This window comes from Budorcas taxicolor, chromosome 23 (assembly GCF_023091745.1).
Source record: "Budorcas taxicolor isolate Tak-1 chromosome 23, Takin1.1, whole genome shotgun sequence".
In the NCBI taxonomy this organism is placed as follows: domain Eukaryota; kingdom Metazoa; phylum Chordata; class Mammalia; order Artiodactyla; family Bovidae; genus Budorcas; species Budorcas taxicolor.
This window is the reverse complement of record NC_068932.1, coordinates 50,892,155-50,919,546: the sequence shown is the minus strand read 5'-3', so window position 1 is coordinate 50,919,546 and position 27,392 is coordinate 50,892,155. Positions and strand designations below refer to the sequence as shown.

Below are 27,392 nucleotides of genomic sequence, written 5' to 3'. Positions count from 1 at the left end.
GGTATTTGTTCCTCAGTCACTAAGTTGCGTCCAAATCTTTGCGACCCCGTGAACTGCAGCTCACAAGCTTCCCTGTCCTTCACTATCTCCCAGAGATTCCTCAAACTCATGTCCATTAAGTTGCTGATGCCATCCAACCATCTCGTCCTCTGCGTTTCCTTTTCCTCTTACCCTTAATCTTTCCCAGCATCAGGGTCTTTTCTAATGAGTTGGCTCTTCCCATCAGGTGGCCAAAGTGTTGTAGTTTCAGCTTCAGTATCAGTCCTTCCAGTGAATATTCAGGGTTGATTTCCTTTCGGATTGACTAGTTTGAACTCCTTGCTGTCCAAGGGCCTCTCAAGAGTCTTCTCCAGCACTGCAGTTTGAGCGGGTCAGTTCTTTGGCACTCAGCCTCATTTATCGTCCAACTCTCACATGTATCCATGACTCCTGGGAAACTATAGCTTTGATTATACAGATCTTCGTCAGTAAAGTGATGTCTCTGCTTTTTAATATGCTGTCTAGGTTTGTCATAGCTTTTCCTCCAAAGATAAAGCATCTTTTAATTTCATGGCTGTAGTGCCTGTCAACAGTGATTTTGGAGCCCAGGAAAATAAAATCTGTCACTGTTTCCACTGTTTCCCCGTGTATTTGCCATGAAGTGATGGGACTGGATGCCATGATCTTAGTTTTTTGAACGTTGAATTTTAAGCCAGCCTTTTCACTCTCCTATTTTACCCTCATCAAATGCTCTTTAGTTCCTCTTCACTTTCTGTCGTTAGAGTGGTATCAGTTCAGTTCAGTTCAGTTCAGTTGCTCAGTCGTGTCCAACTCTTTGCGAGCCCATGAATCGCAGCACACCAGGCCTCCCTGTCCATTACCAACTCCTGGAGTTCACCCAAACTCATGTGCATCGAGTTGGTGATGCCATCCAGCCATCTAATCCTCTGTCGTCCCCTTCTCCTCCCGCCCCCCAATCCCTCCCAACATCAAGGTCTTTTCCAATGAGTCAGCTCTCCCCATGAGGTAGCCAAAGTATTGGAGTTTCAGCCACAGCATTAGTCCTTCCAATGAACAACCAGGACTGGTCCCCTTTAGGATGGACTGGTTGGATCTCATCGCAGTTCAAGGGACTCTCAAGAGTCTTCTCCAACACCGCAGTTCAAAAGCATCAATTCTTCGGCGCTCAGCTTTCTTCACAGTCCAACTCTCACATCCATACATGACCACCAGAAAAACATAGCCTTGACTAGACGGACCTTTGTTGTAATGTCTCTGCTTTTGAATATGCTATCTAGGTTGGTCATAACTTTCCTTCCACTGAGTAAGCATCTTTTAATTTCATGGCTGCAGTCACCATCTGCAGTGATTTTGGAGCCCAAAAAATAAAGTCTGACACTGTTTCCACTGTTTCTCCATCTATTTCCCATGAAGTGATGGGACCAGATGCCCTGATCTTAGTTTCCTGAATGTTGAGCTTTAAGCCAACTTTTTCACTCTCCTCTTTCACTTTCATCAAGCGGCTTTTTAGTTCCTCTTCACTTTCTGCCATAAGGGTGGTGTCATCTGCATATCTGAGGTGATTCACCTGGGCCTTATTGTTCGTTTTTCTGGTGACTGGTTGGATTATTTCAGTGAAGACTGTCTGGTGCACACACACCCTGCTGCCCCCAACCCCCCCAGTGGTGAGTGCTGCGCTGAGGGAGACACAGCCCTGGGGCCACACCCCACTGTCAAACTCCACTAATTGCTGAAATAGATGTTTTTCTGGAACCCTCTTGCTTTTTCCATGATCCAGTGGTTGTTGGTGATTTGATCTCTGGTTCCTCTGCCTTTTCTAAAACCAACTTGAACATCTGGAAGTTCATGGTTCACATATTGCTGAAGCCTGGCTTGGAGAACTTTAAGCATTACTTTACTAGCGTGTGAGATGGGTGCAATTGTGCAGTAGTGTGAGCATTCTTTGGTGTTGCCTTTCTTTGGGATTGGAATGAAAACTGACCTTTTCCAGTCCTGTGGCCGCTGCTGAGTTTTCCAAATTTGTTGGCATATTGAGTGCAGCACTGTCACAGCATAGTCTTTTAGGGTTTGAAATAGCTCAGCTATGAATTTCATCACCTCCACCAGCTTTGTTCGCAGTGAGGCTTCCTAAGGTCCACTCGACCTCACACTCCAGGATGTCTGGCTCTAGGTGAGTGATCACACCGTCGTGATTATCTGGGTCATGAAGATATTTTTTGTATAGTTGTGTATTCTTGCCACCTCTTCTTAATATCTGCTTCAGTTAGGTCCAGACCATTTCTGTCCTTTATTGTGCCCATCTTTGCATGAAATGTTCCCTTGGTATCTCTAATTTTCTTGAAGAGATCTCTAGTCTTTCCCATTCTGTTGTTGAGAAAACATCTACTTCTGCTTTATTGACTATGCCAAAGCTTTTGACTGTGCGGATCACAACAAACTGAAAAATTCTTCAAGAGATGGGAATACCAGACCACCTGACCTGCATCCTGAGAAATCTGTATGCAGGTCAAGAAGCCACAGTTAGAACCAGACATGGAACAACAGACTGGTTCCAAACTGGGAGAAGATACATCAAGGATGTATATTGTCACCTTGCTTATTTAACTTATATGCAGAGTACATTATGCGAAATGCCGGGCTGGATGAAGCACAAGCTGGAATCAAGGTCACCAGGAGAAATATCAATAACCTCAGATATACAGATGACACCACCCTTATGGCAGAAAGCAAAGAGGAGCTAAAGAATGTCTTGATGAACGTGAAAGAGGAGAGTGAAAAAGCTGGCTTAACACTCAACATTCAGAAAACGAAGATCATGGCATCTGGTCCCATCCCTTCATGGCAAATAGATGGGGAAACAATGGAAACAGTGAGAGACTTTATTTTCTGGGCTCCAAAATCACTGCAGATGGTGACTGCAGCCATGAAATTAAAAGATACTTGCTCCTTGGAAGAAAAGCTATGAAAACCTAGGCAGCATATTAAAAAGCAGAGACATCACTTTGCCGACAAAGGTCCGTCTAGTCAAAGCTATGGTTTTTCAGTCGTCATGTATGGATGTGAGTTGGACCATAAAGAAGGCTGAGTGCTGAAGAATTGATGCTTTTGAACTGTGGTGTTGGAGAAGACTTGAGTCCCTTGGCCTGCAAGATCAAACCAGTCAATGGTAAACGAAATCAGTCCTGAATATTCATTGGAAGGACTGATGCTGAAGCTGAAACTCCAGTACTTTGGCCACCTCATGTGAAGAGCTAAGTCATAGAAAAAGACCCTGATGCTGGGAAAGATAGAAGGCAGGATGAAAGGGGACAACAGCGTGAGGTCGTTGGATTGTATCACCAACACTGTGCACGTGAGTTTGAGCAAGCTCCGGGAGCTGGTGATGAACCGGGAAGAACGGCGTGCTGCAGTCCATGGGGTCGCGAAGAGTTGGACACAACTGAGCGACTGAACTGAACTGAACTGAATTGCCAGCTGATTGCTCTACTGATTTCGACAACCCCCTGGGCATAAATTCCTCTACAACTTAACCAATCCAGTTCCGGCCTGTCTGACAGTCTTTCTTTTTAAACTGGAGTATAATCGCTTCATAATGCTGTTAGTTTCTGCTGTACGACAACAGTGAGTCAGGTGTAAGCACACGCATAGCCCCTCCCTCCTGCGCCTCCCTGCCCCACCCCTCTTGGCCTTCACAGAGCAGACTGAGCTCTGTGCTGTGCAGCAGCTTCCCGCTAGCTGTTACATGTGGAAGCTGCTGTACAGCTCAGTGCGTGTAAGTCCATGCTGCTTTCTCAACTCGTCATGCCCTCTCCTTCCCCCCATTCCCGTAAGCCTGTTCTCTATGTCTCTGTCTATTTCTGCCCTGGAGATAGGTTCATCTGTACCGTTTTTCTGGATTCCATATGTATGCATTAATATGCGGCATCCAACACAATCTTTTCTGCATTGGCATTTCATGTTCCCACCCCACGAGGGCGCCCCTGGTTTTCTTATTTCCTGGTTCCCTCCTGTGAACCAGCCTCCAGCTTAGCCTTATCTCGACTCTCCTCCTGAGTGTCCACCACCGCCTCATGAAACCTGAGAACTTGGGCTTGAACTTCCCCACAGTCTGTTGCAAAGAGTCAGTCCTCTGGGAAGAGATTAGGAGCAATCTATTGCGCTGACTTGCTCACCCCTCTGCACCCCAGTCTCCGAGCTGTGACTCTGGAGCCGGCGGGGAGACAATGGCAGACGTTTCCTTGACACCCCTGCTCCAGGAGCTGGGCAGCGGGGAGCCGGCCTGGGGTCCTCTCCGCCATCTCTCCTGGCAAGAACCACTGCCCCACAGCTGGGGAAGTGACCAGCGGCCCAGCACCCTAGTGGTGCCAGGGTGGAGCCTGCCCGCCAAGAGGGGGCTGGGCAGAAGGGCGCCCTGTGCTCAGGCGGCCTCACCCACACTTAGGCAGGCACTGGGCCAGCTCCTTGGAGAGGGAGCCAGGGGAGGAAGCCTTGAGTCCTCAGCTGCAGCCCCTGGAGCAGGGTCTCTGCAGTGGAAGCGTGTTTTGTCTTTAAAAAGACGTTATGAACTCACGGATGTAAGTATATTCCATGTATTTCTTCCGGCTGTAGTTCTTGTTCTGCCCACACCAGCTGTCTTGCCCTTGACCAGCAGCACCTTTCTGGGCTGCCTCCTGAGCCCAAGCTTGGTATTCCTCAATAGCTTCCTTGATCTCAAAAGACTAATCTGGGCTTTCAGTAAAGTTGTAGGTTTAGTAAATATGGCATATACATTATGACAATACTTCTAATTCAAGTTCAGGACTATGGGTTTGTTTGTTTTTTTTTTAGGACTATGGGTTTTTAACTTCAATGCTCCTAAATCTTTTTCCCAAGCCAAAAAATTTCAGTTCTCAAAACTACTCAGGTCATTTGGTAATTGGGACATTTGAGTTGTTCTCAGTATTTAGTTGTTAAGAATTTCACTGAATAAACTGCCTTTTGCGTAAATCTTTCGAAGTATTGCAATGTGGGTTCAGAATGCAGTCCTAAAAGTGGGATTGCTAGGTCAAAGGCACGTGCAGAAGCGACTTGTTGGGTGTTGGTAAATCCTCCTTCTGAGGGGGTTGCAGCGCGCAGCGCCCCCACTGGCCCCATGTGAGATGACGGTGCCCCCACCTCACACACAGAAGGGAGTGCCATCTGACCTTTGGGTTTTGTCAACTGGGTGCAGAAGAATGGGTCTCTGTGTATTTCTATTTCTCTTTCTATGAGTGAAATGAGGGGTCAGTTTCTATCCCTCAGCTGTTCTCCTTTGGCTAGGGTTGTGTAAAGGCAACACAGAAAGGGCAGGGGTGGAAGAGTGAATTGGGGTGGAAATTCATACCTAACACTTTCTAACAATCTGTTTTTCTAACACTTTATTGTGAAGTGGTCCTAGATCACAGACCTGCAGTCATATGGCAGGAACAATTATTCATTTCTTCAGCTAGAACTTAGACGTGTCAGAGAAACGCCAGTGGTAAACTCCAAGAAATAAAAACTCGCAGCCAAACATCACAAAATTCCCCAGGAAAGAAGGCAGCACGTGTGAGGCAACAGGAGGGAGGACAGCGGGGTCAGGCCCACAGACTCCAGGTATTGGCGGTGCCAGTCAGAGAGTACAACAGGGTTAGTGCGTTAAGAAGGAGAGGTAAGACCGATAAGAGCTGCGAAAGCCCAGCCAATTGGAAAAGCACCGTAGCACTGAACTGAAAATCATAACTCTGGAAATTGAACCCTGTGAATGAGTTCAAAAGCACACCTGATACAGCCGATAGGAAAATCAGGGAACTGAAAGACGGGTCTCCAGCAATTACCCGGAATGCAGCAAAGACAGGCGAGGGACAGGAAACCGGGCAGGGCTGCTGGAGGGCAGAGTGCGCGCGTCTGACTGTCTCTGGGGTCCCAGAAGGAGCAGGAGCCGAGAACGGGCCAGAGGGGCCACCTGAAGAGAGAGCAGCCCAGGTGCAGAACAGCCCCGCGGGGCAGGCAGGGTGGTGAGCGACCTCAGCGCTGCTGGGAACGGCGCAGAGGAGACGACCGCAGCTCTGCCCGGGCTCAGAGGGGCCCGAGACCAGCGCCCGCTGACCCGGCCAGACCCCAGACCCAGGCGCCCAGCGGGCCCCGCGGGGGGACGGCCCCGCTCCCAAGCCCGGCGTGGCGGGCCTGCATCGCCAAACCGGGCCGGGCCGGGCCGCCCGCCTGGGCCCTGCCGCCGCCCGGCCGCGCCCCTCTGGCTCCGCAGGCCTCGCAGCCCCGCCCGAGGCGGAGTCTCCCCACCCCCCCAGCCCCAACCGCGGGCACCACGGCCGCGGGCATCTCCCCAAAACTAGGAAGAGCCCCCAGGGACCTGTCACCCCATCGCCCCCTCTGAGAAGTGGCCACCGAGGACGAAATCCTGTCACCCAGCACAGAAGGGTGGCCATTACTCCATGTAAATGAAGGCCCTTTACTCCACGCGTCTCAGCCATCTACAGCACTCAAGGAGAACTCTTTACGCCACGTGTCTCCAAAGGGCGTCGTGCGGGGTGGCGGCTGCTCCCCAAACCCCGGCCACCCACAAGGGGTCCCTACCCAGGACCCGCGCATGCCCCGCGGCCCCAGTCAGCTGGCTATTCACGGCCAGGGACGAGCAGGGCGGTCGGCCGGGCTCCGCCATCACGGGCGCTTGCTTCTCTTCTTGGTGCTTTTAAATCCTCGAGAGGCACCCTGCCCAAAACAGATGGTCGACGGTACCCTGAAACGGAAAATCGTCCACACAGAACCGCTGTGGTTTTGCCCACAGACGGCTCAACGCAGCAGCAGTCTCCTGGGGCCTGACGCGTTCCGATGCTCCCTCCTCCCGAGCGGACCGCAGGGCGGCCACGGGCTCTTCAGGTGGGCACTCCCTGCGTCCAGTGAGGCCACCGTGGCCGCGCTCTGCCCCGTGCCCGCCGCCCACGGAGCCTGAGCCCGCCGCCCTGCTCTCCCACCAGCCCGGCTCACTCTCAGGCCAGAGTGACCACACCCGCAAGCAGGCCGCAGAGAGCCTCCAGATCCTCCCTCAGACAGGGTGAGCCTGTTGGTCGTTTTTTCCATTTCTCCAACACTGACCCCCAAATTAGACTTGAAATCAAATTAATCCAACAAAAACACCATTAGCACTAGAAGGACAGGTGGCAGGTTGCAACCTGGGCAGTCGCCTCCTGCGTCTTTCCATCCCCACCTAGACCACGGTCAGAGGAGGCTGTGCTCCCAGCACTCCAGGTCACCCGAGGGCAGCGGGCGGTCAGGCTTTTCATCTTCCCCAGAAGCCAACACTCCAACCCAGCACGGCTCCTCTCAGTGGGGACGCTCAGCATCAAACCCAGAATTCTCCAGAAGCACAAGTTCAGAACCTGGTTCAGAAAGGGGCCAGGTACTGACCTGTGGCCGTACGCCCGCCTCTCTCTTGGAGGTTCTGGGTGGGCCTCTGCGTGTTCGGAGCAGACTTCCATGGCATCTCCTTCAGAGGGTGCCCGGTCCTCCCCCGTGGCTTCTGTCGACACCTGCGAGGCTGGGCTGGGGAGACAGAGGCTGAGCACTCTCCTGGGGTCAGCTCCTGCAGCCCCACCTTCCCCCAGGGCTGAACTCACAAAGCTGTTTTGGCTGTTTATGGCTGCTTTGTCAGAGTAATTCCAGGCTACTGGAATTCCAGGACAAACAGAGGTGACTGTTAATATGACATACACCACGTTTTATGAATTTAGGGGTAACAGTCACACTTTGTCTTTTAAACCACTACCTTCATGGTGTCATGTGGTAAATGACTATCAATGTTACCAAGCGTCTTTCCACAACAATTAGGTGAGAAATTCACTAAAGCCAGTCATACGATACTGAGCTTCTCCTCCTTAACACCACTGTCTCAACCCCGCACTGCATGACTTTTTTCTCCTTAAAATGATTCCTTGGGAAGGAAGGAGCTATGTCATATTCAAGGTCTTAGAAAAACCTCCCGTACTGAAGCGGGTTCTCCTGACCATTCTACTTTGAACCGCAAAGTCCTCACCGGGGACAACAATTTAGTCTAAGATGATTTCAATCAATGCAATCTTTAGATGGTTACAAAGCTTCCCCTGAGGAGGTCAGTTAATGAAAAGGCAAAGAAAACACGAACTGCAGGGCAGTTCCCGAGGCACTTCCCACAGTGCATGCTGAGCAATATCAGACAGCTCTGTGGTCAAGCTTGTAAAATACTGACGGGACAGATAAAAAGCCAAAGGGCTCCATGTGCGGGAAATGGCTCATGGCCTGGGACAAACCCCCCAAGGTCCACGTGAGGATGGAGGAGAGGTGATGAGGGGGAGGGGGCAGAGGCGAAGCGTGAGCGCAGAGGGACCCCCAGCAGACCCCGTGCCGGCACCCTGGTCACCGGCTACACAGACCCAGGAAGGCAGCTCCCCGCCTTCTTGTCCTCCTTGCAGACAGACTGGCCACGTACAACACCGCCTCCACCTGTTCAATCCTCTCGGTTAGTAACCCCTGCCTCACAGGGTTAATGCACAACCGCGTGGGACACTGGGTGATGGGTGCTGCACGAGGGCGCCCGCATGCTCCCAGGCCTGCTGAGCTCAGCGGGCGGCTTCCTCGAGCAACACGCACCGGCTGCCCTTCCTCGGTTTATCAAAGCGGAAGTCTGCAGGGTAGAGGTGATGAGCCACCAGGTGCTGCTTCCGGTCTCTGCTGGTCCTGAACTTCTCCGTGCAGCCCTCCACCAGGCACTGGTACTACAGCAGAAACCGTGTCACCACCCTGACCCTGGGACCACTGCCTCACCCAGTCTGGACCCCAGGCTCCAGCACCATGGGGCACACGGCCCGGGGACCAGCCCCGTGATGACTGCCCTGGCCTCAGTGGGCGAGCGTCACTCACCATGTCCTGCCGCTCGGCCAGGATCTGGAACAGTGAGTCGTGCCACTCCTGGATGTGGGTGTCCAGCAGGTGACCGGAGGGGAAGGCCCGCTTGCAGGAGGAGCAGACGTTTCCGTGCCGAGTGTGGTAGTGGTGCTCATAGTCCTCCAGGGCGTCAAATGCCTGGCAGCAGCCGGCCACCTGACAAGTGAACTCAGGCACCCTGGCAGAAAAACGCCTGGTGGGGATGCAATTCCTCGGAGGCCAGGACGCCAGGCTCCCTGTCACCACTCCCCTTAAGTGGCTTCGGATAAAGCTGATAAAGCTTCGGATTTTCTCTTGCAATCCCAAGCCCTGCCTTCATTACAAATACATCTTCACGGACAAGCAAGCTGGTGGAGAGGCCAGCCATGCTGGCTTCGTCGGTGGTCCCGAGCAGACACCAGGGCGGGGCGAGCAGAGGGAGGGGTGAGGAGTGGGCAAGAAGGGCCCTGAGCTGGGCCACAGCGCTCACCTGGGCCTCTCCGGCTCCGCAGCCACCTGCGTAATCACATCCTGGAGGTAGAGGTGCCTCTGCACGTCCCCGTCCTGCGGAAGACAGCTCTGCGGGCTCGCACCCCCGCCCGCCCGCGCCCCCAGGACCCGGGCCCCGCCCCCAGGACCCGGGCCCCGCCCCCAGGACCCGGGCCCCGCCCCCAGGACCCGGGCCCCGCCCCCAGGACCCGGGCCCCGCCCCCAGGACCCGGGCCCCGCCCCCAGGACCCGGGCCCCGCCCCCAGGACCCGGGCCCCGCCCCCAGGACCCGGGCCCCGCCCCCAGGACCCGGGCCCCGCCCCCAGGACCCGGGCCCCGCCCCGAGCGTTGGTCCCGCCCACCTGGATCCGCTCCGCCCCCACCCGCAACCGCCTTCGCTTTCCTCGGCTCACGCACCTCGAAGAACTCGTGCTCTCGCGGGAAGCGGACCTGGCGCGCCGCGAAGCGGAAGGGCGCGTTCCCGGCCAGGGAGTCCCGCTGCACGGGCAGCGGCGCGGCCGCCCCAGGGGCCCCCGCCAGGCGGGCGTGCAGCGCGGGCGGCAGCTGCATCGCCCTGCGCGCCGGCGGCCGCACGGCCTGCCGGCCACCGTCCGCGAGCCGGCCGGGGCGGGGCCGGACGTGACGTCACGCGGCACTTCCGCCGCCGCCGCGCGCTTGGCGCGCTCGGGTTCGGGCTTCGGCGCGCGGCTGTGGTGAGTCGGCCCCGGGCGGCCCTCCCGCGGGTGGCTCGGGCCCCTTTCCCGGCCTCGAGCCCCGCAGGCTCCTTCCGGCCCTCGTCGGCGTCGCGCTTGCTCCCCGCCGCGCCTCCCGCCTGAAGGGCTGCCGCGGCCTCCGCGCCGGCCTTGGCTCCGGGAGACCCACGGCTCGCTGTGTCGCTCTGCTGCGCCCGGCAGCCCAGTCTCTGTCGCCGGGGTCTGTGGTCCGTTGGCGGCGGCCAGCAGGGAGAAGCACTCGGGAGCGTCAGCAGGATGCGCTAGACGCTCCTCGGAGCGGTGCCGAGCGGGGCGCCGCCGCGCTGTGGAGCGGGCTCGGTCGGAGTTTGGCCGCCCGGCCTCTTGCCCAGGGAGGATCAGCAGCGCCCTTGCAGCGAGGCCGCAGCCGGGAAGCCCTCTCAGGGCGGTGCTGCCCGCCGGTGAGAGCCGCAGAGCTCGCGGGAACTGTTCCCAAACCCAGGCTCCTGGGAGCGTCAGTGCTTGTGATGTGGGACGTCCGCTCTTTTCTCCTGCAGGTGTGGGCGTTCACGAAGGTAGTTTTAACATAAACGTTTGCTTCCGTGAGCTTTTTTCACAGCAGCCCCGTCCACCCGCTTGTGTCTCTTCCGCGGGCAGATGCAGTGTCCTTGGCATCCACGTGTCCAAAGCGGTCCTCGGGCCAGCTATTGCGGGACACCCCCAGTCCTTGGGAGCCTCTTAGAATGTGGGTAAAGCCCTTGGAATCGCAGAGGCCCCGTGAGAGCTCTGTGTGTCTTCTGGTTTGCTTGTCATCTCCAGCGCCGCCTCACTGCCCTCTGGGACTGGTTGCGAGGTTGCCGTGGTTTACGGTGCTGGCCCTGCTTCCCGGCCGGTTTTCTTTTCCTCAGGTAACAGCCGTTTCCAGTGATCGGCCATGTGCAGCAGCAGCGGTGTTCACTGCTGTTCCTTGGATAGCGACAGCGCAGACTCTTAGGTGCCGCGTTGTGTCTCCACGACGGCTTCCTGAGTAGGGTCTGGTACTCACTCTCCTTCGGAAGAAGCCTACAGAGGGCAAGCTTTTTGTCCAGGGTCCTACAGCCTGCAAGCCCCAAGTCAGGGTTCAGCCTCAGCCCCTGCCCCGCCATGCCTCAGGCCCATGACGGTAGTCCTGTGAGCGCCTCCTGATGTGAAAAGTACATGTGCTGGTGACTTACGTGCCAGCTCACCCTTGCTGTTGGCTTTCTCGTCTGGAGATACTCTGCCTCTGGCCAGTGTTGGATGTCTCTGACGACTGATGTTCGTGTGCTGGGAGCTTGTTTTCCGTCACTTGGGCTTAGAGTCTTTCTCTGTGTGGTTACAAGTCAGCATTCACGCTGTGGGCATGTGTGCTGAGGCTCCCCCAGCTGATGGTTCACTCATAGCTTGTCTTCACTGGAGCTGTTGGCACCGTGGTTCTAATCTTAGGATCACGGAGGGTTTGAGGATCTGTTGAAAGACCTCCTCATAAAAATCAGAAATAATCTTGCCTGTAATTTCCCAGGGCCTCCTGTGGTACAGGATCCCAAATTACGAATCCTGCGTAGGTATGTCCAGACGTTTATGCGAAGCACGTAAAGCCTGCTCATGTTTGTTTTTTGAATCTAGTTGTCCGCCGCTGTCTTAGTGTTAATAATAATGGCTAACTGGACCGATCATCAGTGGGAGAACAGAAGTCCCCGTGCAGGCCACTGCTGTCTGCTTGGTGGGATCTCATTTACCGTTTTGGCCTGGAAGGTTAAATATCCAGTGAGGAGACGTTCGGACATCTGGTTGACAGGGCAGGTGGGACTGAAGGGGAAGCCCACCCAGCTACAGTGCGTGGTGGATGTGAACACCTGGCCTGGGCGAGCAGAGGCAGCATCTTGGTTACCAGAGTGGCAGCTGGGGCCTCATGGCGGGAAGTGGCTTAGGCCTGTGCAGAGCTCCCTGTGTGATCAGGACCCCTGAAGGGCAGGGGCTGCTGTGTCTGTACAGCTGGGGCCAGAAAGTGCTGGCTGCCAGCTGAGGGAGCAGCTCCGCGCTGGCCCAGGGCCGTGTGAGGCTGGAGTCACCCAGAGGAAGGAGGCCCAGGCCTTTAGCCCGCATCCACTCTCTGTGTGTGTGCCAGCCCCCAGCGGGGGAGCAGCCCGGACACTGGCCGCAATTGCCGAGGCTCTGAGTCAGGGCTCCGATTGCCCCAGAGCTGCCCACTGAGACAGCCCCCACCAGCAGGGGCGTGGAAGGGCCTCCCCAGGAAGGGGCCCCACAGGCTGGTCAGTGCCGGCTGTGGTGGGGTCTGCCTGGGGACGCTGTGGGCCCACCAGGCTGGTCAGTGCAGGCTGTAGTGGGGTCTGCTCGGGGACGCTGTGGGCCTGCAGGCTGGCTCATGTGACAGTTTGGCTTCTCAAGACCGGACATTGGCCAAATTTGATTGCTTTAAACTTTCTTTATATGTAGGGATTTGTTTTTATAAATGGCTTGTCTCTTACCTTTAGGGGAACACGTTGTGATGTCTCAGAGCCAAAATCATGAGTGAATTTCGGATTCACCACGATGTCAATGAGCTGCTCAGCCTACTGCGGGTGCACGGAGGGGATGGTGCTGAGGTCTACATCGACCTGCTGCAGAAGAACAGGACCCCGTATGTCACAACCACGGTGTCTGCACACAGTGCCAAGGTGAGTGCCGCGCCAGGGCTGCGCTGGGCGAGGCGGTCCCGACCCCCAGGGCTGCGCTGGGCGAGGCGGTCCCGACCCCCAGGGCTGTGTGGGTGAGATGGTCCCGACCCCCAGTGTTGTGTGGGGTGAGGTGCTGTGTGGGGTGAAGTGGTCCCATCCTCCAGGGCTGTGTGGGCTGAGGTGGTCCCATCTTCCCAGGCTGGGCTGGGTGAGGTGGTCCCGTCCCTCGGTGCTGGACTGGCTGAGGTGACCCTGTCCTCCAGGGCTGGGCTGGGTGAGGTGGTCCCGCCCCCACTGCTGTGTGGGGCACAGATTCACTCTCCTCACTGGGTGGCCACAGTGGTGCCCGTCTGATGTCGGATGCTCTCTGTGGACCGTGTCTGCCCAGCTCTGCTCCGGCGGCTCCTCGTGGCCCCTCTCCCCGCCGGGTGCGCCGACGAGTGAGTGGAGGCCTGGAGAGCACTGAGCTGGCAGCCTGACCTCCGTCTGGAGGCCCAGATGGTCCTGGGATCTGTTCACATCATGGCACAGATTCTCTTCTGGGTGGAAAAGCAAGCTCCCAGCTTTAGCCACAGTGAAATCACTTTAAAGTGGATTTTTAAAAATTGAAAAACTGTGCAATTTAAAATCATAGGTTATCTGTAAAAGACATTTTTGAAGTCTGTTTTAAACCAGCATGGGCGCTCTCCTGGTGGCCCAGTGGCTATGACTCTGCACTCCCGGTGCAGGGAGGTCAGTCCCTGGTCAGGGAACTAGGTCCCACACGCCGCAACCAGAGGCTCCGCCTGCCTCAGCCAGGACTGAGCGGCCGAGTGAGGAGGCATGGGCGTTTAAAGCAGGGCATTGTGAGGGCTCGCTGGCTCTGCCAGCCGGACGACGACGCGAGGGTAACCCAGAAAGCTTAGCTGAGCGGAACAGAGTTTGAGAACACACGGTTGCATCTGCTTTATTTTAAAGGGGGGCGTGTTGATCAGTGAGAACACATACCTCCTGAACCTGTGTGTAGCGATGAGTTCCAGAGGGAAGTGTAAAGACTGAATGCACGATCTACTAACAGAAACGCGAGGCTGTGGGTCACTTAGGAGGATGAAGCGAGGGAGCCACAGGGGAGATGAGGGCAAGTCTGACAGGTTGTTCCTTGGTTTTGTTTCAGAGATGGATGACTATCTCATCTCCCTGACTTCATCCTGGTTTTTTTATGGGGGGAAGTTAGTTATTGCACAGCCTTGTAAAGTTCCTGGTTACAGTCTCTAAATCACTCTGAATGTGCTTTCGAGGTTAAAATAGCAGAATTTTCTCGTACTCCTGAGGACTTCCTGAAGAAATACGATGAACTGAAATCTAAGAACACGAGGAACCTGGACCCCCTGGTGTACCTGCTGTCGAAGCTCACGGAGGACAGGGAGGTGTGTGCCGGGCTTGGGGCCAGGTGGGCGGTGTCCTGCCTGGCCCATGTTCTCTCCTGTTCCCTGGTGCTGGCCCCTTGTTGACCGTCAGCCTCAGGCCCGCGGCACTGAGATAACTCACATGCACCCGAGCGGACGTGGGTCCTGATGGTGACAAGCACAAGGAGTGCTACCAGTGACCTCTGGGGCTGAGGGACTGTGTCCTCCGTCGTCTAGTCTGTTTTCATCTCTTAAATTGAGCGTGTGTTACTTGTGACACTGAGATGTGCACGTGAAGAGTGTGAGCTGTGGCCCCAGGGTGTGCGGGGCCGGTCAGTGCTTCCTCTCGAGTCACGAGGCCCAGGGTCTGTTCAGGGACACCTGGTAGCCCCATGCCGGGACCCTTGAAGGGATGTGGTCTCACACAGCAAGGGAGGCCAGCCACCTGCGGAGGACAGGCCGAGCCATGGGAAATGGGTGTGGGGTCCTGTCCGGTGACCTGGGGATGTGGCAGCTCGTGGCGTTCAGCCCGAGGCGACCAGGCTGCAGCTGGAGGACCCGCAGGCCGAGCTGCGGGAGGGCGGCGGGGCAGCTGTGTGTGGCCAGCGTGACACCGGGGCCCCATGCTTCCAGACCCTGCAGTACCTGCAGCAGAACGCCAAGGAGAGAGCAGAGCTTGCGGCCAGCGCTGTGGCCAGCAGCACCGCCAGCTTCGGCGCCCCTGCCGCAGCCTCCAAGATCTCCATGCAGGAGCTGGAGGAGCTGAGGAAGCAGCTGGGGAGCGTGGCCACAGGCCCCACGTGGCAGCAGGTGAGCAGGTGGCCATGGTGTTGGCCTGTGGAGACTGGCCCGGGGGCACCGGCCCTGGGATGGGGTCCTGGGCCCCGGGAGAGAGGTTCTGGCCTGCCCTGGGGGCGGGGGCGTCTGCTGCCCCTGCCCTGCGGGCTCGGCCAGCACGGGCCCGGCTCTGCCTCCCTCGGGGGCGTGGGCAGCTGGTGTGCGGTGGTGCTCTGTCTCCCTTTCTTACTGCTCCTCTGACCCTGCCCTGGCCCCAGTCGGCTCTCCGGGTGTCTCCCCCCATCTTGTTTCTGGGCCTTGGAGCCCCTCAGAACCACACCCTGAGGTCTGAGCCGCAGGCCCATGCCGGTTGGGCACGTTCTGTGTCCAGCACCTTGTGGCTCCTCACAGCTCTGCCCGCCCCAGTACCCTCCCCCCCAGTGCTTCTGGATGCGGGGCACCCTTGGGGACCACTGCTCCCTGTGCCAGCAGGGCCATGTCTCCCTGCTTCAGCCCAGGGGGCTCAGGTGCGGGCACCCCTTCTCTGGCCCAGCTCTCAGTGGGCACTATGCGCAGCTGGCAGCTCGGGTCTGCACTGAGGGCCAGGGGAAGCTGTGAGGGTGCGCTGAGGGCTCTGGGGGCCTGTGTGCCTGAGGGGCCCCTGCTCCACCTTGGCCCTGCTACCTTGGCCCCGCCCCATCACCGTGATGGGCTTTGATGTGCGGTTCGCTTCCACATGTGTTCTTCACACATGCTTAGGGATGTGTCTTTTCATACAGTAAGTGTGTTAACTTTAAGTGTTTGTACTAAAGGTGTGTGTTTTCTTTCTGTGTTTAAAAACCTCACCCCCAGTCTCTGGAACTCACGAGAAAGTTGCTTCGAGACAAGCAGAACAAAAAAAACTCAGGGCAGCGCCTCCCAGTCTTCCCGGCGTGGGTGTACGAGAGGCCCACGCTGCTCGGGGACTTCCTGACCGGCTCAGGCACGGGTGCAGACACGGCTGTGCCCATCGGTAGGTGACGCACAGCTTTGGACAGTGGGGCCTCACGGGGACAGGGAAGCTGATCTCCTTGGAGTTGGTGGGTGGATGGCGGCGTGCCGCCCCCGGGCGCTCTGCTGCCCTCGGCCATGTGGCAACACGCGGTACCCGCTGGCCTCCGCACTGTGCCCCCCACCGGTGGGTGGCGATGTGCCCATGTCTGGGCTGGTTTGTGCCCGGCTCTCGGGAGCGTGCGTGTCTTGGGGCTTGGGCAGACTTGGGGGCAGCGGGATCACCAGGGTCGTCGTCCTCGACAGTGAGTCACGTCCCTGCAGGTTCTGCCATCAGGACGATGGCCTCGGCCACAAGCACCAAGGGGCGCTGGGGCGTGCGGGTGTCTGTGCCCCTCCCCCACGTCTCATGACCCCCTGGGGGCAGAGAGCTGTGTCTTGCCCTTCTGCTCACAGTGTACAGGGGAGACGGGGGCGGAGGCACGGCCATGTTTACAGGTGCTAGAGGAGCCTGCCCTGCAGTGGTCTCATGTAGCGGGGCTCATGGAGCCTGGTCCCCAGGGCCACACCCAAGGGCGGGGAATCGGGGGTGGGGTAGGGGGGCTCTGATGATGAGCCTGGGGCCCTGCCTCCTGGGGCCCTGCCTCCTGGGGCAGGTGCACGTTCAACATGATCCAAAGAGGTTCCGTAGAAAAACCCCTGAGGGAAGCTGTTCCCCGAGGTCGTGCACTCTGTGCATGTTGATTTGCACGTTTGGATCAGTTAGAAGACGCAGTAGGTTCCAGGCCCACGTGAGGCACTGCTTGGAGCCTTCTTGGGAGGCTTTGCCGGGTTGAGGGGAGGTGCAGCCCCGCGAAGCGGAGGCAGCCGGGCGCCGGTTCTTAGGGTGGCCAGGCTCATGGGGTTCGATGTGGCAGGTTTTCTTTGTAGCGGGATTGCTGTGCTGCCCGCTGGTAAGGGTGAGCTGTGCCTGAGGGTGGCCCCTGAGGCCACCTCGTGTGATGCTATTTCAGGGAGGACTTGGCCAGGACAGGTGGCCTGCCCGTTTCCCTCCAACAGCCACACTGCGTGGGCTCTGGTGGCGAGATCGGCCAGATCACCTTTCTGGCCTCCATCACGCCCTGGCCTGGCACCACAGGCCCCAGTGCCATCCGTGCCAAGATGCCTGCGAGCATCACAGTCATCCTCGGTCCTCCCTGCTGTCCCCCTGACGTAGCCTCTCCTGGGGGGCCCTGCCTCCTTGTGTGGCGTGCAGCAGCCCTGCTGGGCATCCCTCGCCACCTACGTGGTGCCCCCCACAGTCATTTTGCCGCCTGAGTCCCTTCCTACAGCAGAGGCATGCCCCCCGCCCATGACCAGGCCGTCCCTCCTCACGCCAGCCTCCAGCTCCCATCTGCTTGTCTGGGCCATCCAGCCCATGGCTGGGCAGCGTAGACTCGCGTCTCCATAATTCCTGGCCTGTTCCCGAGGCCGCGGGCACAGGCGTCTTGTCGCTTCTAACCATGTGTGTGGTTCCCGCTGGGTCCCCGAGCCTCGAGCTCAGGTCCTGCAGACACAGCCAGTTTCCTGAAGTCTGAGCAGTATGTGGCTCTGTCCCTCGCCCCTCCCCAGCCCCCACCCCAGCCTTGGGGCCTCAGGCAGAGCTCCCAACTCTCAAGTTTCCCCTTTCTGGGGGACCCCATCTGTGAGGAGGGATCTGCTGTGCCCCGTGTGGCCCAGTGTGCTGTCTGACGTCCCTCTCCTGATTTCCACATCCATGACGGGCTCCAGCTTCCCTGGTGTCTCCCCCTGGCCACGTGGTGACCATGGCGCCCGTCTTTGACCCTCCCACAGCACAGCCTGGTCCCGGCCTTCTGAGTGACCCAGCCTCACCAGGTTGTGAGTGTTGTGAGGCCAAGACGTACACATCCCTTTGAAGATAAAGCGGTTATTTGTGTGTGGAGGGTTTCCCTTGCTTTAAGGCTCTGATTGTCAGCTCCAGACTCGCCGTGTGGACCCTGCCTGTCGGGTGGTCAGCGCCTCTGCTGGTGGAGGTTGTGGAGTCTCAACCGTTGGTTCCCTGATGGGATCAGTTAAGCCAGGCGGTCACCTTGGTTTTCACATCCGCAGTGCTGGAGGAAGTTACATGGAGGGAGGGGGTGGGGGAGAGAGGCCAGTGGAGTGGGGCTCTGGAGGCGAGGCCCGCTGGTGTCTGCACCCACAGGCACGCTGCCTCTGGCCTCCCAGGAGGCGGCCGTCGTGGAGGACCTGCTGTACGTGCTGGTGGGTGTGGACGGCAGGTACATCACGGCCCAGCCCCTCACCGGGAGGCAGAGCCGAACCTTCCTCGTGGACCCCAATCTGGACCTGTCCATCCGAGAGTTGGTGAGCAGGATTCTGCCCGTGGCCGCCAGCTACTCCACAGTGACCAGGTAGGCACCCGGCTTGCCGCAGTGACTGGAGCGCGCGCACGGAGCCCTCCTGCAGAGAGGCCGGCCTCCATGCGGGGCCCGCAGACCCGGAGGAGCGCGGGAGGTGGCGCCCACAGGCCCTCGGGCCATCCCTCCCGAGACGCAGCCCCTGCTGCTCGTGCTCAGGGCCGCCTTCCTCTCAGGTTCGTCGAGGAGAAGTCCTCCTTCGAGTACGGACAGGTGAACCACGCGCTGGCCGCCGCCATGAGAACGCTGCTGAAGGAGTACCTGATCCTGGTCACACAGCTGGAGCAGCTGCAGAGGCAGGGCCTGCTGTCTCTGCAGAAGCTCTGGTTCTACATTCAGCCAGCCATGCGCACTGTGGACATCCTGGCCTCCCTAGGTGTGAGGGCCTGGTGGGAGGGACCATCTGGGTCAAGGTGCTTGTCTTCGATTTTTTCAAGCGGTCCGAGGCTGTGTAGCTTTACGTTTTATGAATTGCGAAAGACTCTGGGAGTTCCCAGAAACCCCAGCTTCATAGTTTGAATTTATCCCAGAAAGAGGACCTCTCCCCTGAGAAGGTGGGAGATCAGCTGAGGGCTCTCACTCAGCGTGGCCAGGGGCCCTCTCGGCACTGAACGCCGCCCTCTCCCCGGCAGCCACCTCGGTGGATAAAGGCGAGTGTGTCGGGGGAGCGACCCTGAGCCTTCTGCACGACCGGAGCTTCAGCTACACGGGCGACAGCCAGGCGCAGGAGCTGTGTCTGTACCTCACCACGGCCGCCAGTGTGCCCTACTTCGAGATCCTGGAGAAGTGGATCTACAGGGGCATCATCGACGACCCGTACAGGTGGGGTGGGGGGCCGCGGGGCGGGGGGGTAGCGGCCCTGCGGCCCCCCGCCCCCTGCACGCCTGGGACCGCGCGCCCTGCCTTGCAGCGAGTTCATGGTGGAGGAGCGCGAGCTGCGCAAGGAGAAGATCCAGGAGGATTACAACGACAAGTACTGGGAGCAGCGCTACACCGTGGTGCAGAGACACATCCCGTCCTTCCTGCAGAAGATGGCGGGCAAGGTGCTGAGCACGGGTGAGCGCCGGCCCTGCGCGCCCACCTCTGCACACGGCACCCAGCGCCCCCGCCACTGCTCCCCCACGCGCCTGGTCTCCACACAGCAGCCAGCTAACCCCCGCCACTGCGCTCCCCGGGCACCTGCGTCTCCACACGGCAGCCAGCGCCCAGCGCCCCCGTGGACACCAGCTAGGGGACCACCCCACTGAACTCGGCTCTGACACTTAACCGCCGGGGCAGTGTGGCCCAGGGATCAGGCCTCCCTCAAGGCCTGCCCCGGCAGACGCCCGCCATGGGCATCGGGTCCCCAGGCCACTGCATGTCTGTCAGTGTGGCCCCCAGTCAGGGTCCCGGGGCCCTCCCCAGGTTTGATATTTGCTGCGATGACCCCCAGACTTGGGGAAACTTCACTTAGCAGATACGCTGGTCTGCTATAAAGGATGTTTTAATGGATACAGACAAACAGCCCGAGGAGGTCTGCAGGGCAGGTCTGGAGGGTCCCGAACTCGGGAGTGTGTCTGTCCCCGAGGAGCTGGGGGCCACCAGGCCCCTCCCTCCTGGCAGGTGGACGTGCTCATCAGCCCAGAAGCTCTCCAAGCCTGTCCCGTAGCGGGATCACGTTGGTTCCAGGACAGGGCACGACCGGTCCTCTCGTGGGCTGTTGGTCCCTAACTTGACCACCAGCCCCTCTCCTCCCCAGGTATCAGGGGAAGGGCCGAGGGTCTCACTGTCCTGCCGTGTGGTTGGTCCCTCTGGCCACCGGCCTGCCTCCTGAAGGTCTGCAGGGATGGCCAGGAGTCCCCTCGAGGGTGTGAACTCAGGTGGGGTGAGAGGGTTCTAGGTGCTCAGTGATGAACCAGGAGCAAGGCCAGACGCACGTGCCGTGTTTCTCCCAGCATCACAGGCCAGCAGAGGAAAAGCAGAGAAGGGCACAGGCCCTGCTGGGCCGGCGGTGCTTCTAGGCATCACCTTGCGGGTCAGGAACCTGTGTAGAGACACGTGTGTTACACGTCACCTGGAGAGAGGCTCCAGCCAGGGCCCTGACGTTGGTTCTGAGAGCTGGGCTGGGGGCAGGGCCGGGAAGTGGTGCAGGGTCTGGCTCTCTGAGGTGATTCTCGTGGCCTCGATGAGGAAAGTCCGCGGTGAGGAGTCGCAGGAAGTCGCACGCTCCGTGGATGATGGCTGTATGGTGCTGCTCTGCTCTGGGCGGGGCAGGGGGCGTGGTTTCTGGGACCGGTCTCTCCCAGGTGATTCTGTTCCTGGCCTCGGGCCAGCGATAGGACTGCGGCCTCTCGGGTCCAGGCCTGCGGTTGGTCACTTGTGCAGCAAAAGTTGCGATGTGCTTTTCTCCATCCCTTTCCAGGAAAATACCTGAACGTGGTCAGAGAATGTGGCCATGACGTCACTTGTCCGGCGGCCAAAGAGGTCATCTACACGCTGAAGGAGCGGGCGTACGTGGAGCAGATCGAAAAGGCCTTTGGCTACGCCAGCAAGGTGCTGCTGGGCTTCCTCATGGAGGAGAAGGAGCTCGTAGCCCACCTGAGGTGCGCGGCCTCCTCCTGGGGAGAAGGGGCTCGTGGCCCGCCTGAGGTGCGCGGCCTCCTCCTGGGGAGAAGGGGCTCGCGGCCCACCTGAGGGGAGAAGGGGCTCGTGGCCCATCCGAGGTGCGCGGCTTCCTCCTGAGGGGCTCGCGGCCCATCTGAGGTGCACAGCTTCCTCCTGGGGGAGGAGGAGCTCGTAGCTCACCTGAGGTGCGCAGCTTCCTCCTGGGGAGAAGGGGCTTGAGGCCTGTCTGAGGTGCGTGAGCTCGGCAGCTCCCTGTCCTCCAGGGGCCCGTCTGCAGCCCCCTCCGTGCCCATCTGGCGGCATCTCCTGCACAGCCTGGCGCGGTAGGCCTGTGCCCCCATTCCTTTGAGCTCATTCTGAGCTGGCCTCTGACGCCCGTGTAAGTGTACTTCTCAGTGGGGGCACTCACGGGTGCTGCACTTCCACGTCTTCCCTGCCCCACCCAGCCCCTCGTGGCCTGGCACCCACTGGGGAGCGCCGGGCGAGTCTGGGCTCTGCCTGCCTGCAGGTCCATCAAGCGCTACTTCCTCATGGGCCAGGGCGACTTCTTCGTGCACTTCATGGACCTCACAGAGGAAGAGCTGAAGAAGCCGGTGGACGACATCACGCCTACCCGCCTGGAGGCGCTGCTGGAGCTGGCCCTGCGTATGAGCACCGCCAACACCGACCCCTTCAAAGACGACCTTAAGGTGGGCCCTTGGTGAGCGCTGCTCCCCTCGGGGGGGCGCTCCCAGGAGTGCCCAGGCTCTGTCGGGACGCGTCTCGGGCTGTGGGCGCCCAGCCTCCCCGTGGGCCTCTGCGGCTGCGCTGGGCAGGGACACGGGCCTCTGTCCTTAGTAATTTGTGTGTGTTTTTTTAGTTAAGTATAGCTAAAAACTTGTCAGTTTTGCTAATCTTTCAGACAGCTAACTTGGTTCCATCTGCTTTCTCTGTTGTGTTTTTATTGATTTCTGCTCTAATCTTTATTCTCTTTCTCTTTCTGCTGATTGTGGGTTTAGTTGGTTATTGGTTTGGTTTCTTGAGTTGTAGAGTGAGGCTGCCCACTTGAGGCGCTCTTTCTGACGCAGGCGTGTGTGGCTCTGCCTTTCCCGCAGCTCGGGTTCAGCTTGTCAGTGGGTGTCCGGTGCGTTCGGCCATCTGCCAGACTTGGCGTGTGTCTGGGCCGCTTCCTTGGCTCTGGGCTCACTTTCCAGGCATGATGCTGGGGTGGGTGTGGCAGCGTGTGATGCTGTTCGTCCGTTTCCCCAAGATCGACCTGATGCCTCACGACCTCATCACCCAGCTGCTGCGGGTCCTGGCCATCGAGACCAAGCAGGAGAAAGCCATGGTCCACGCCGACCCCACCGAGCTCACGCTCAGCGGCCTGGAGGCCTTCTCCTTCGACTATGTGGTCAAGTGGCCCCTGTCTCTGATCATTAACAGGTGCGCGTCGGGCTCTCATGCCTGCGCGTGCCCTGGGGGTTACTGGCTGCTGGGCCGCGCTCTGCCCCACGAGCCTCGGGTGGGGCGTCCGGGGCAGCAGCAGCTCCTGGCGCTGGTTGGAGCCGCCTGTCCTGTGCTGACAGGAAGGCCCTGACGCGCTACCAGATGCTCTTCAGACACGTGTTCTACTGCAAGCACGTGGAGCGGCAGCTCTGCAGCGTGTGGATCAGCAGCAAGGCCGCCAAGCAGTGCTCCCTGCACTCTGCCAAGTGGTGCGGGCGGTGCCCGGGGCGGGCGGTGCCCGGGAAGGGCGGGCCCTGCGCACACCCAGCACAGCCCTGCGGCACGCACCCGCGGCCTCTGCCGCCCCGCCTTTGTGCTGTGTGCACGCGGGATGGAGCCCCGGCCCCTCCGGGTGTGGAGCAGCAGGAGGCCCGGGCCCTCGGGGCGCCCGTGTGACACCTCCGCCCCGCGCAGGTTTGCGGGCGCCTTCACCCTGCGGCAGCGGATGCTCAACTTCGTGCAGAACATTCAGTACTACATGATGTTCGAGGTGATGGAGCCGACCTGGCACATCCTGGAGAAGAACCTGCGGGCCGTGAGTCCAGCCCCACCAGCCCCGCCAGCCCCGCACGGGGGGAGGGGGGCCGTGAGTCCAGCGCAGCCAGCCCTGCACCGGGCGGGGGGTGGTGCGTGGGGGGGTCTGCAGAGCGGGCTCAGGGGCCAGGGAAGCAGGACCGGGCCCCACGGCTCCCAGGAGGGGAGGCAGGGCGCCCAGGACTCCTGGGCTCAGGCTGCTGGAGGAGCGCGTCCTTCCCTCAGAGCCTCGGCGCTGGGCCGGCACCCCGTCCAGGGCCCTGGGGCCCTTCAGCCAAGGGCACATCACCAAACTCCAGGACCAAAAGTACAGCGAGCAGTGTATTTTGTCTTTAAAAACCAAAATCTTAGACCTTGTGGGGCACATTAAATGTGATCTTTTAGCAACATTTTGAAGGCTTTCCCTAAGAGGCCCCAGGGTTGTTTAAAAGGGGAGCGGAGCAGCATAGGTAGCAGCCCCGTGGGGACGCGGTGCCTCCCACGCAGGCCTCCAACATCGACGACGTGCTGGGGCACCACACCAGCTTCCTGGACAGCTGCCTGAAGGACTGCATGCTGACCAACCCCGAGCTCCTGCGCGTCTTCTCCAAGCTCATGTCCGTGTGTGTCATGTTCACCAACTGCATGCAGGTGCCGCCGGGACTTGGCGGGCGCGGGGCGGGCGCGGGGCGGGAGCCACGACCCGAGTCTACAGCCCGTCCTGGCCGCGCAGGGGCTACGTTTCCTCGCGGAGGTTGGTTGTGGCTGACGAGCATTCCTCCCGACCCCCAAGAGATTCACGCAGAGCATGAAACTGGACAGCGAGCTGGGCCGCCTGACACTGGAGCACGGCACGATGCAGGGGCCTCCCACGGAGGCCGAGCGGGCCGAGGAACGCGCCCGCAAGGAGCTCGCCCGCAAGGTGGGTGGTGCCGCGCAGATGTCCCCGGCGGCCTCCTTCCTCACCTCGGATTTGACACAGTGTTCGGGTCACGGTGCTTAGAAGCCTGCTTGCTACGTCCTTCCATTTCTGCCTGCCTTTGGTTCATAAAAAGACTATTTTTAAATTACGTTCCAAACACAAGCCGTGGAGAATCTCCCTTCCCAGCTTCCCAGGGCAGGGCTGTGTCATCCAAGGGTGTGTGGTTAGGCCAGGCCGTGGGGACACCCACAGGGGCCCAGTGAGCACGGAGATTGGGCCCTGTGGCCCCTGAACAGAGTCTGTCTAGTTGGCAGAGTTGCGCACCTGATCAGGTGCAGGTGTGTATCCTGTAGGGCGGGCGGTGTAAGGTGACCCAGGCGGGCACTTCCAGGTTGCCCACTTGCCTAGGGGCAGCTTGAAAATCCGAGCTCCCTGAGGAAGCCCCGCGGTCCACGTCCTGGCTCCTGGCTCCGTGGGCTAGGGACGCAGGGCCACCTGCCTGGATGGGCCTCGGTCCTCCCGTCTCAGGAATTCATATGATGCCCTAACTTTTTACCTTTTATTAATGACTTTCTAAGACGCGTTCTTCTGCTTAAAAAGAGGAGCGGGTTTTGAGCTGTTGGGGGCACCGTGTCTTGCAGTGCCTGGCTGAGCATGTGGACGCGCCGCAGCTGGCCTCCAGCTTCGAGGCCACCATCGATAAATTCGATAAGAATTTCTCAGCTCACCTGCTCGACCTCCTGGCCCGGTTGAGCGTCTACAGCACCAGCGACTGCGAGCACGGCATGGCCAGCGTCATCTCCAGGTGGGCCCCCGCCCCGCCGAGCCCCTGCACCGCCCCTTGCCTCGCTGAACCCCACACCGCCCGGCGCCCCCCCTCACCGCCCCGCACCCCACCAAGCCCTGCACTGCCCGGCGCCCTCCCGCCCCGCCGAGCCCTGCACCGCCTGGCGCCCCACTGCCCCGCAGAGCCCTGCACCCCTCCGCCCCGCCAAGCCCCTTTAGTGCCCGGTGCCCTCCCACCCCGCCCCGCACTGCCCGGCGCCCTCCCGCCCTGCCGAGCCCCGCACTGCTTGGTGCCCCACTGCCCCGCCGAGCCCCGTGCCCCCTCCGCCCCGCCGAGCCCCTTTAGTGCCCCGCGCCCCCAGACCCCGCCCCGCCCTGCACTGCCCGGCGTCCCCCCGCCCCGTGAGCCACCGTGACTGAGGCCGTGTCCTTGGCCTCCGCGTGCTGGTGCTGGTCCGCGCCACCTGCTGAAAGAAGGCCGTCTGGGTGTTCACACGTGTGCGTGCGTCTGTGAGTGTGCGCACATCCATCAGGGTGTGCATACGTGAGTGCTTGCATGCGTGCTCGCGTGTGTGCACGCGTGAGGCTGCCACATCAGCACCTCCCCCGGCCCAATCGTTCTGTGTTCAGAGGGCCAGGCCGGGGTCAGCGGCACCGGCCACTGCACCCTGAGCCAGGACCGGACAAGGGAGGACCCTGTCTCCAGACAGGCAGTGAGGGGGTGCTGCCCTCTCCACGCCCCGCCTGCCGTGGCGGGCACGCGAGGTTGCTACGCCGCCAGGGCCGTGACTGTGCTCCCACAGGGTGCACTGCCTGCGACCCCAGAGCGACGAGCAGCAGGCATGATGGGGGCAGGAGTGTGGGATCTGGGGCCAAGGGCCAAGCGGCGGGGGGGGGGACTGTGGAGGGCAGAGCGCGGGGCCCAAGGCTCAGGCAGTGGGGTCTGTGGCTCTGGGCCGGCAGTTTATGCTCAGTGAGTGAGGTTGTGGAGGGTGGGCAGCCCTTGCTCCCGGAAGCTCCTGTTGGGCGGCCTCCGGCTCAGCTGGACACTGGGACTGCTCTGTTCTGCCCGAGGGCCCTGACGTCCAGGGCCCAGGGCTCCGAGAGCTGCAGTCCCAGGGCTGGAGGCGCTTGTCTGCCCTTTGACCTGGGGGTTTCCTTGTCTTTAAGCTCTGCCCTCACTGGCGCTGGAGCAGGTGGCGCCTGGGCTGTGTGTGCACATGTGCTGGTGACTTGAGTGCCCTGGACCTCGCCATGGGTGGTGAGGGGTCGCCAGGGTGACTGAGGTGGCTTGAGGACCCCACCCGCTTCCCCCACAGGCTGGACTTCAACGGCTTCTACACAGAGCAGCTGGAGCGCCTGTCTGCAGAAAGGAGCCAGAAGGCGGCCCCTGCCGTGCCCGGCCCGCAGGGGCCCCCTGCTCCCGCGCCCAGGGTGGCCGTGCCTGCACAGTGACGCTGCCCAGCTGCCCCGGCTGAGCCTCGGTGTGGCGCCCTGCAGCGTCTCCGGAGCGTGTGTGCCCTGTGTCCTATCCAAACATAAAGTTGACGCACCTGCACTCGTCTCCTCTCGTTCTTGGGCTCACACTTGGACCAGAGCGTGTCTGCTGGTCTGGGCAGGCATGGGGCAGGGCAGTCGTCTCTGCCATCCTCTCCCAGATGGAGCAGCGTCACTTGGATGAATTTTTTGGCTTCAGATAAAGCAGAGTGAAAACACGTGGCCTTAGAACAACTTTAGGATGGTCAGCAAGGTGCTGGGCACGGGCAAGATCCAGTGTGGTGTCCACTCTGGTCCTTCAGGCTGGGGTTGGCTCCGGGCAGCAGGGGGCAGCACAGCCTCTGGTCCTCAGCTGGAGCCGCCTGGGTGCGGGTGCGTCGTCAGCCCACAGCCGAGAGGGTGCAAGAGCTGCCTGGGGCTGCCGCCTGAGGGGAGGCCCCACCCAGCCCGCTGTCCCGGGTGTGTCCGGTGGTGAGCGTCTTCCTGCTGCCCTGCCCGCCCCCCGCTCCCCCCCCGCCAGCCTCCTGCCAAAGCTGCCCTTCTTGCAGAATTCTGTGTGTCTCATTTTCAAAATCCAGTTCTGACCACCTATCCCAGGCAGCCCCTGGCAGGGGATGGATGCCCGGGTTCCCCCAGGGACTGGGGTGGGGGGGCGGCGCTGAGGGGTGGACTCGAGCTTCCTCTGTGAGCTGTGTGCAGGCCTGCCCTGGAGCAGGGAGGCTTATCTGCCAGTCCCATGGGGCTTCTGCCCACAGCGCCTGCCTGAGGGCACCTGCTGGCCTCCCACCTGGCCCCGAGGCCCTCATCCTTGTCCTGGGCTCAGCACTGGGCTCTCCTGAGACACCGCTGGGGCCAGTGGTGCTGGGGGCGGTGGTGGGCTTGGTGGCCGGGGCCTCTGTGGCGGGAGGGGCTCTGGCCCATGTCGAGGGGTGGGGGGGGGGTGGCGGGGGCGCTTTCTGGCCCATGGTGGGGGTGGCGGGGGGCTTTCTGGCTGGCGGCGGCTGCCCTGGCGCCGAGCTCCCCGCTGTGCTCTGGGCAGCCCGCTGTGGGGCTGCGTAGTCCCAGCAGCTGGTGTTTTTGCCCAAATAGGGTCAGGCTGCCTTTGAACTTCTGCTATCAGGTAACACGCAATAAATACCAAGGAAGGGAAGTAAAATTGCCAGATGACTTGGGCGTCTCACGTGCGTCGTCGTGACGTGAGCTCAGGGACAGAAGCCACCTCTGCC

General features: G+C 60.1%; 2 protein-coding genes across 6 annotated transcripts in view; one reads left to right on the top strand and one right to left on the bottom strand.

Annotated features, from left to right (window-relative positions):
- Positions 1-9,972, bottom strand: part of ZNF511 (zinc finger protein 511) — a 95,087-nt gene extending 85,115 nt beyond the window's left edge. Inside the window, exons 1-5 of the mRNA XM_052660955.1 lie at positions 9,820-9,972; positions 9,404-9,477; positions 8,911-9,112; positions 8,645-8,765; positions 7,423-7,552 (exon numbers count right to left, since the gene is read on the bottom strand). Of these exons, the coding sequence (XP_052516915.1) occupies positions 7,423-7,552; positions 8,645-8,765; positions 8,911-9,112; positions 9,404-9,477; positions 9,820-9,972 (680 nt within the window). The remainder of the gene's footprint in view (positions 1-7,422; positions 7,553-8,644; positions 8,766-8,910; positions 9,113-9,403; positions 9,478-9,819) is intronic.
- A 90-nt stretch (positions 9,973-10,062) lies between these two features.
- Positions 10,063-26,220, top strand: TUBGCP2 (tubulin gamma complex associated protein 2). 5 transcript variants are annotated; one of them, XM_052660639.1, is made up of 18 exons: positions 10,063-10,115; positions 12,608-12,790; positions 14,068-14,196; positions 14,809-14,985; positions 15,805-15,964; positions 18,146-18,353; positions 18,536-18,735; positions 18,992-19,181; positions 19,270-19,415; positions 20,761-20,941; positions 21,472-21,652; positions 22,213-22,385; positions 22,529-22,657; positions 22,863-22,983; positions 23,469-23,612; positions 23,755-23,883; positions 24,525-24,688; positions 25,989-26,220. In XM_052660639.1, the coding sequence occupies exons 2-18, from the start codon at positions 12,641-12,643 to the stop codon at positions 26,122-26,124; spliced, it is 2,718 nt and encodes a 905-aa protein (XP_052516599.1). In that variant the 5' UTR covers positions 10,063-10,115; positions 12,608-12,640; the 3' UTR covers positions 26,125-26,220. The 5 variants fall into 5 exon arrangements, with proteins under 5 accessions (XP_052516599.1, XP_052516601.1, XP_052516600.1 ...); XM_052660641.1 differs by lacking the exon at positions 10,063-10,115 and adding an exon at positions 10,527-10,669 and having other exon boundaries at positions 14,101-14,196; XM_052660640.1 differs by lacking the exon at positions 10,063-10,115 and adding an exon at positions 10,527-10,669 and having other exon boundaries at positions 23,469-23,582.
- The last annotated feature ends 1,172 nt before the right edge of the window (positions 26,221-27,392 follow it).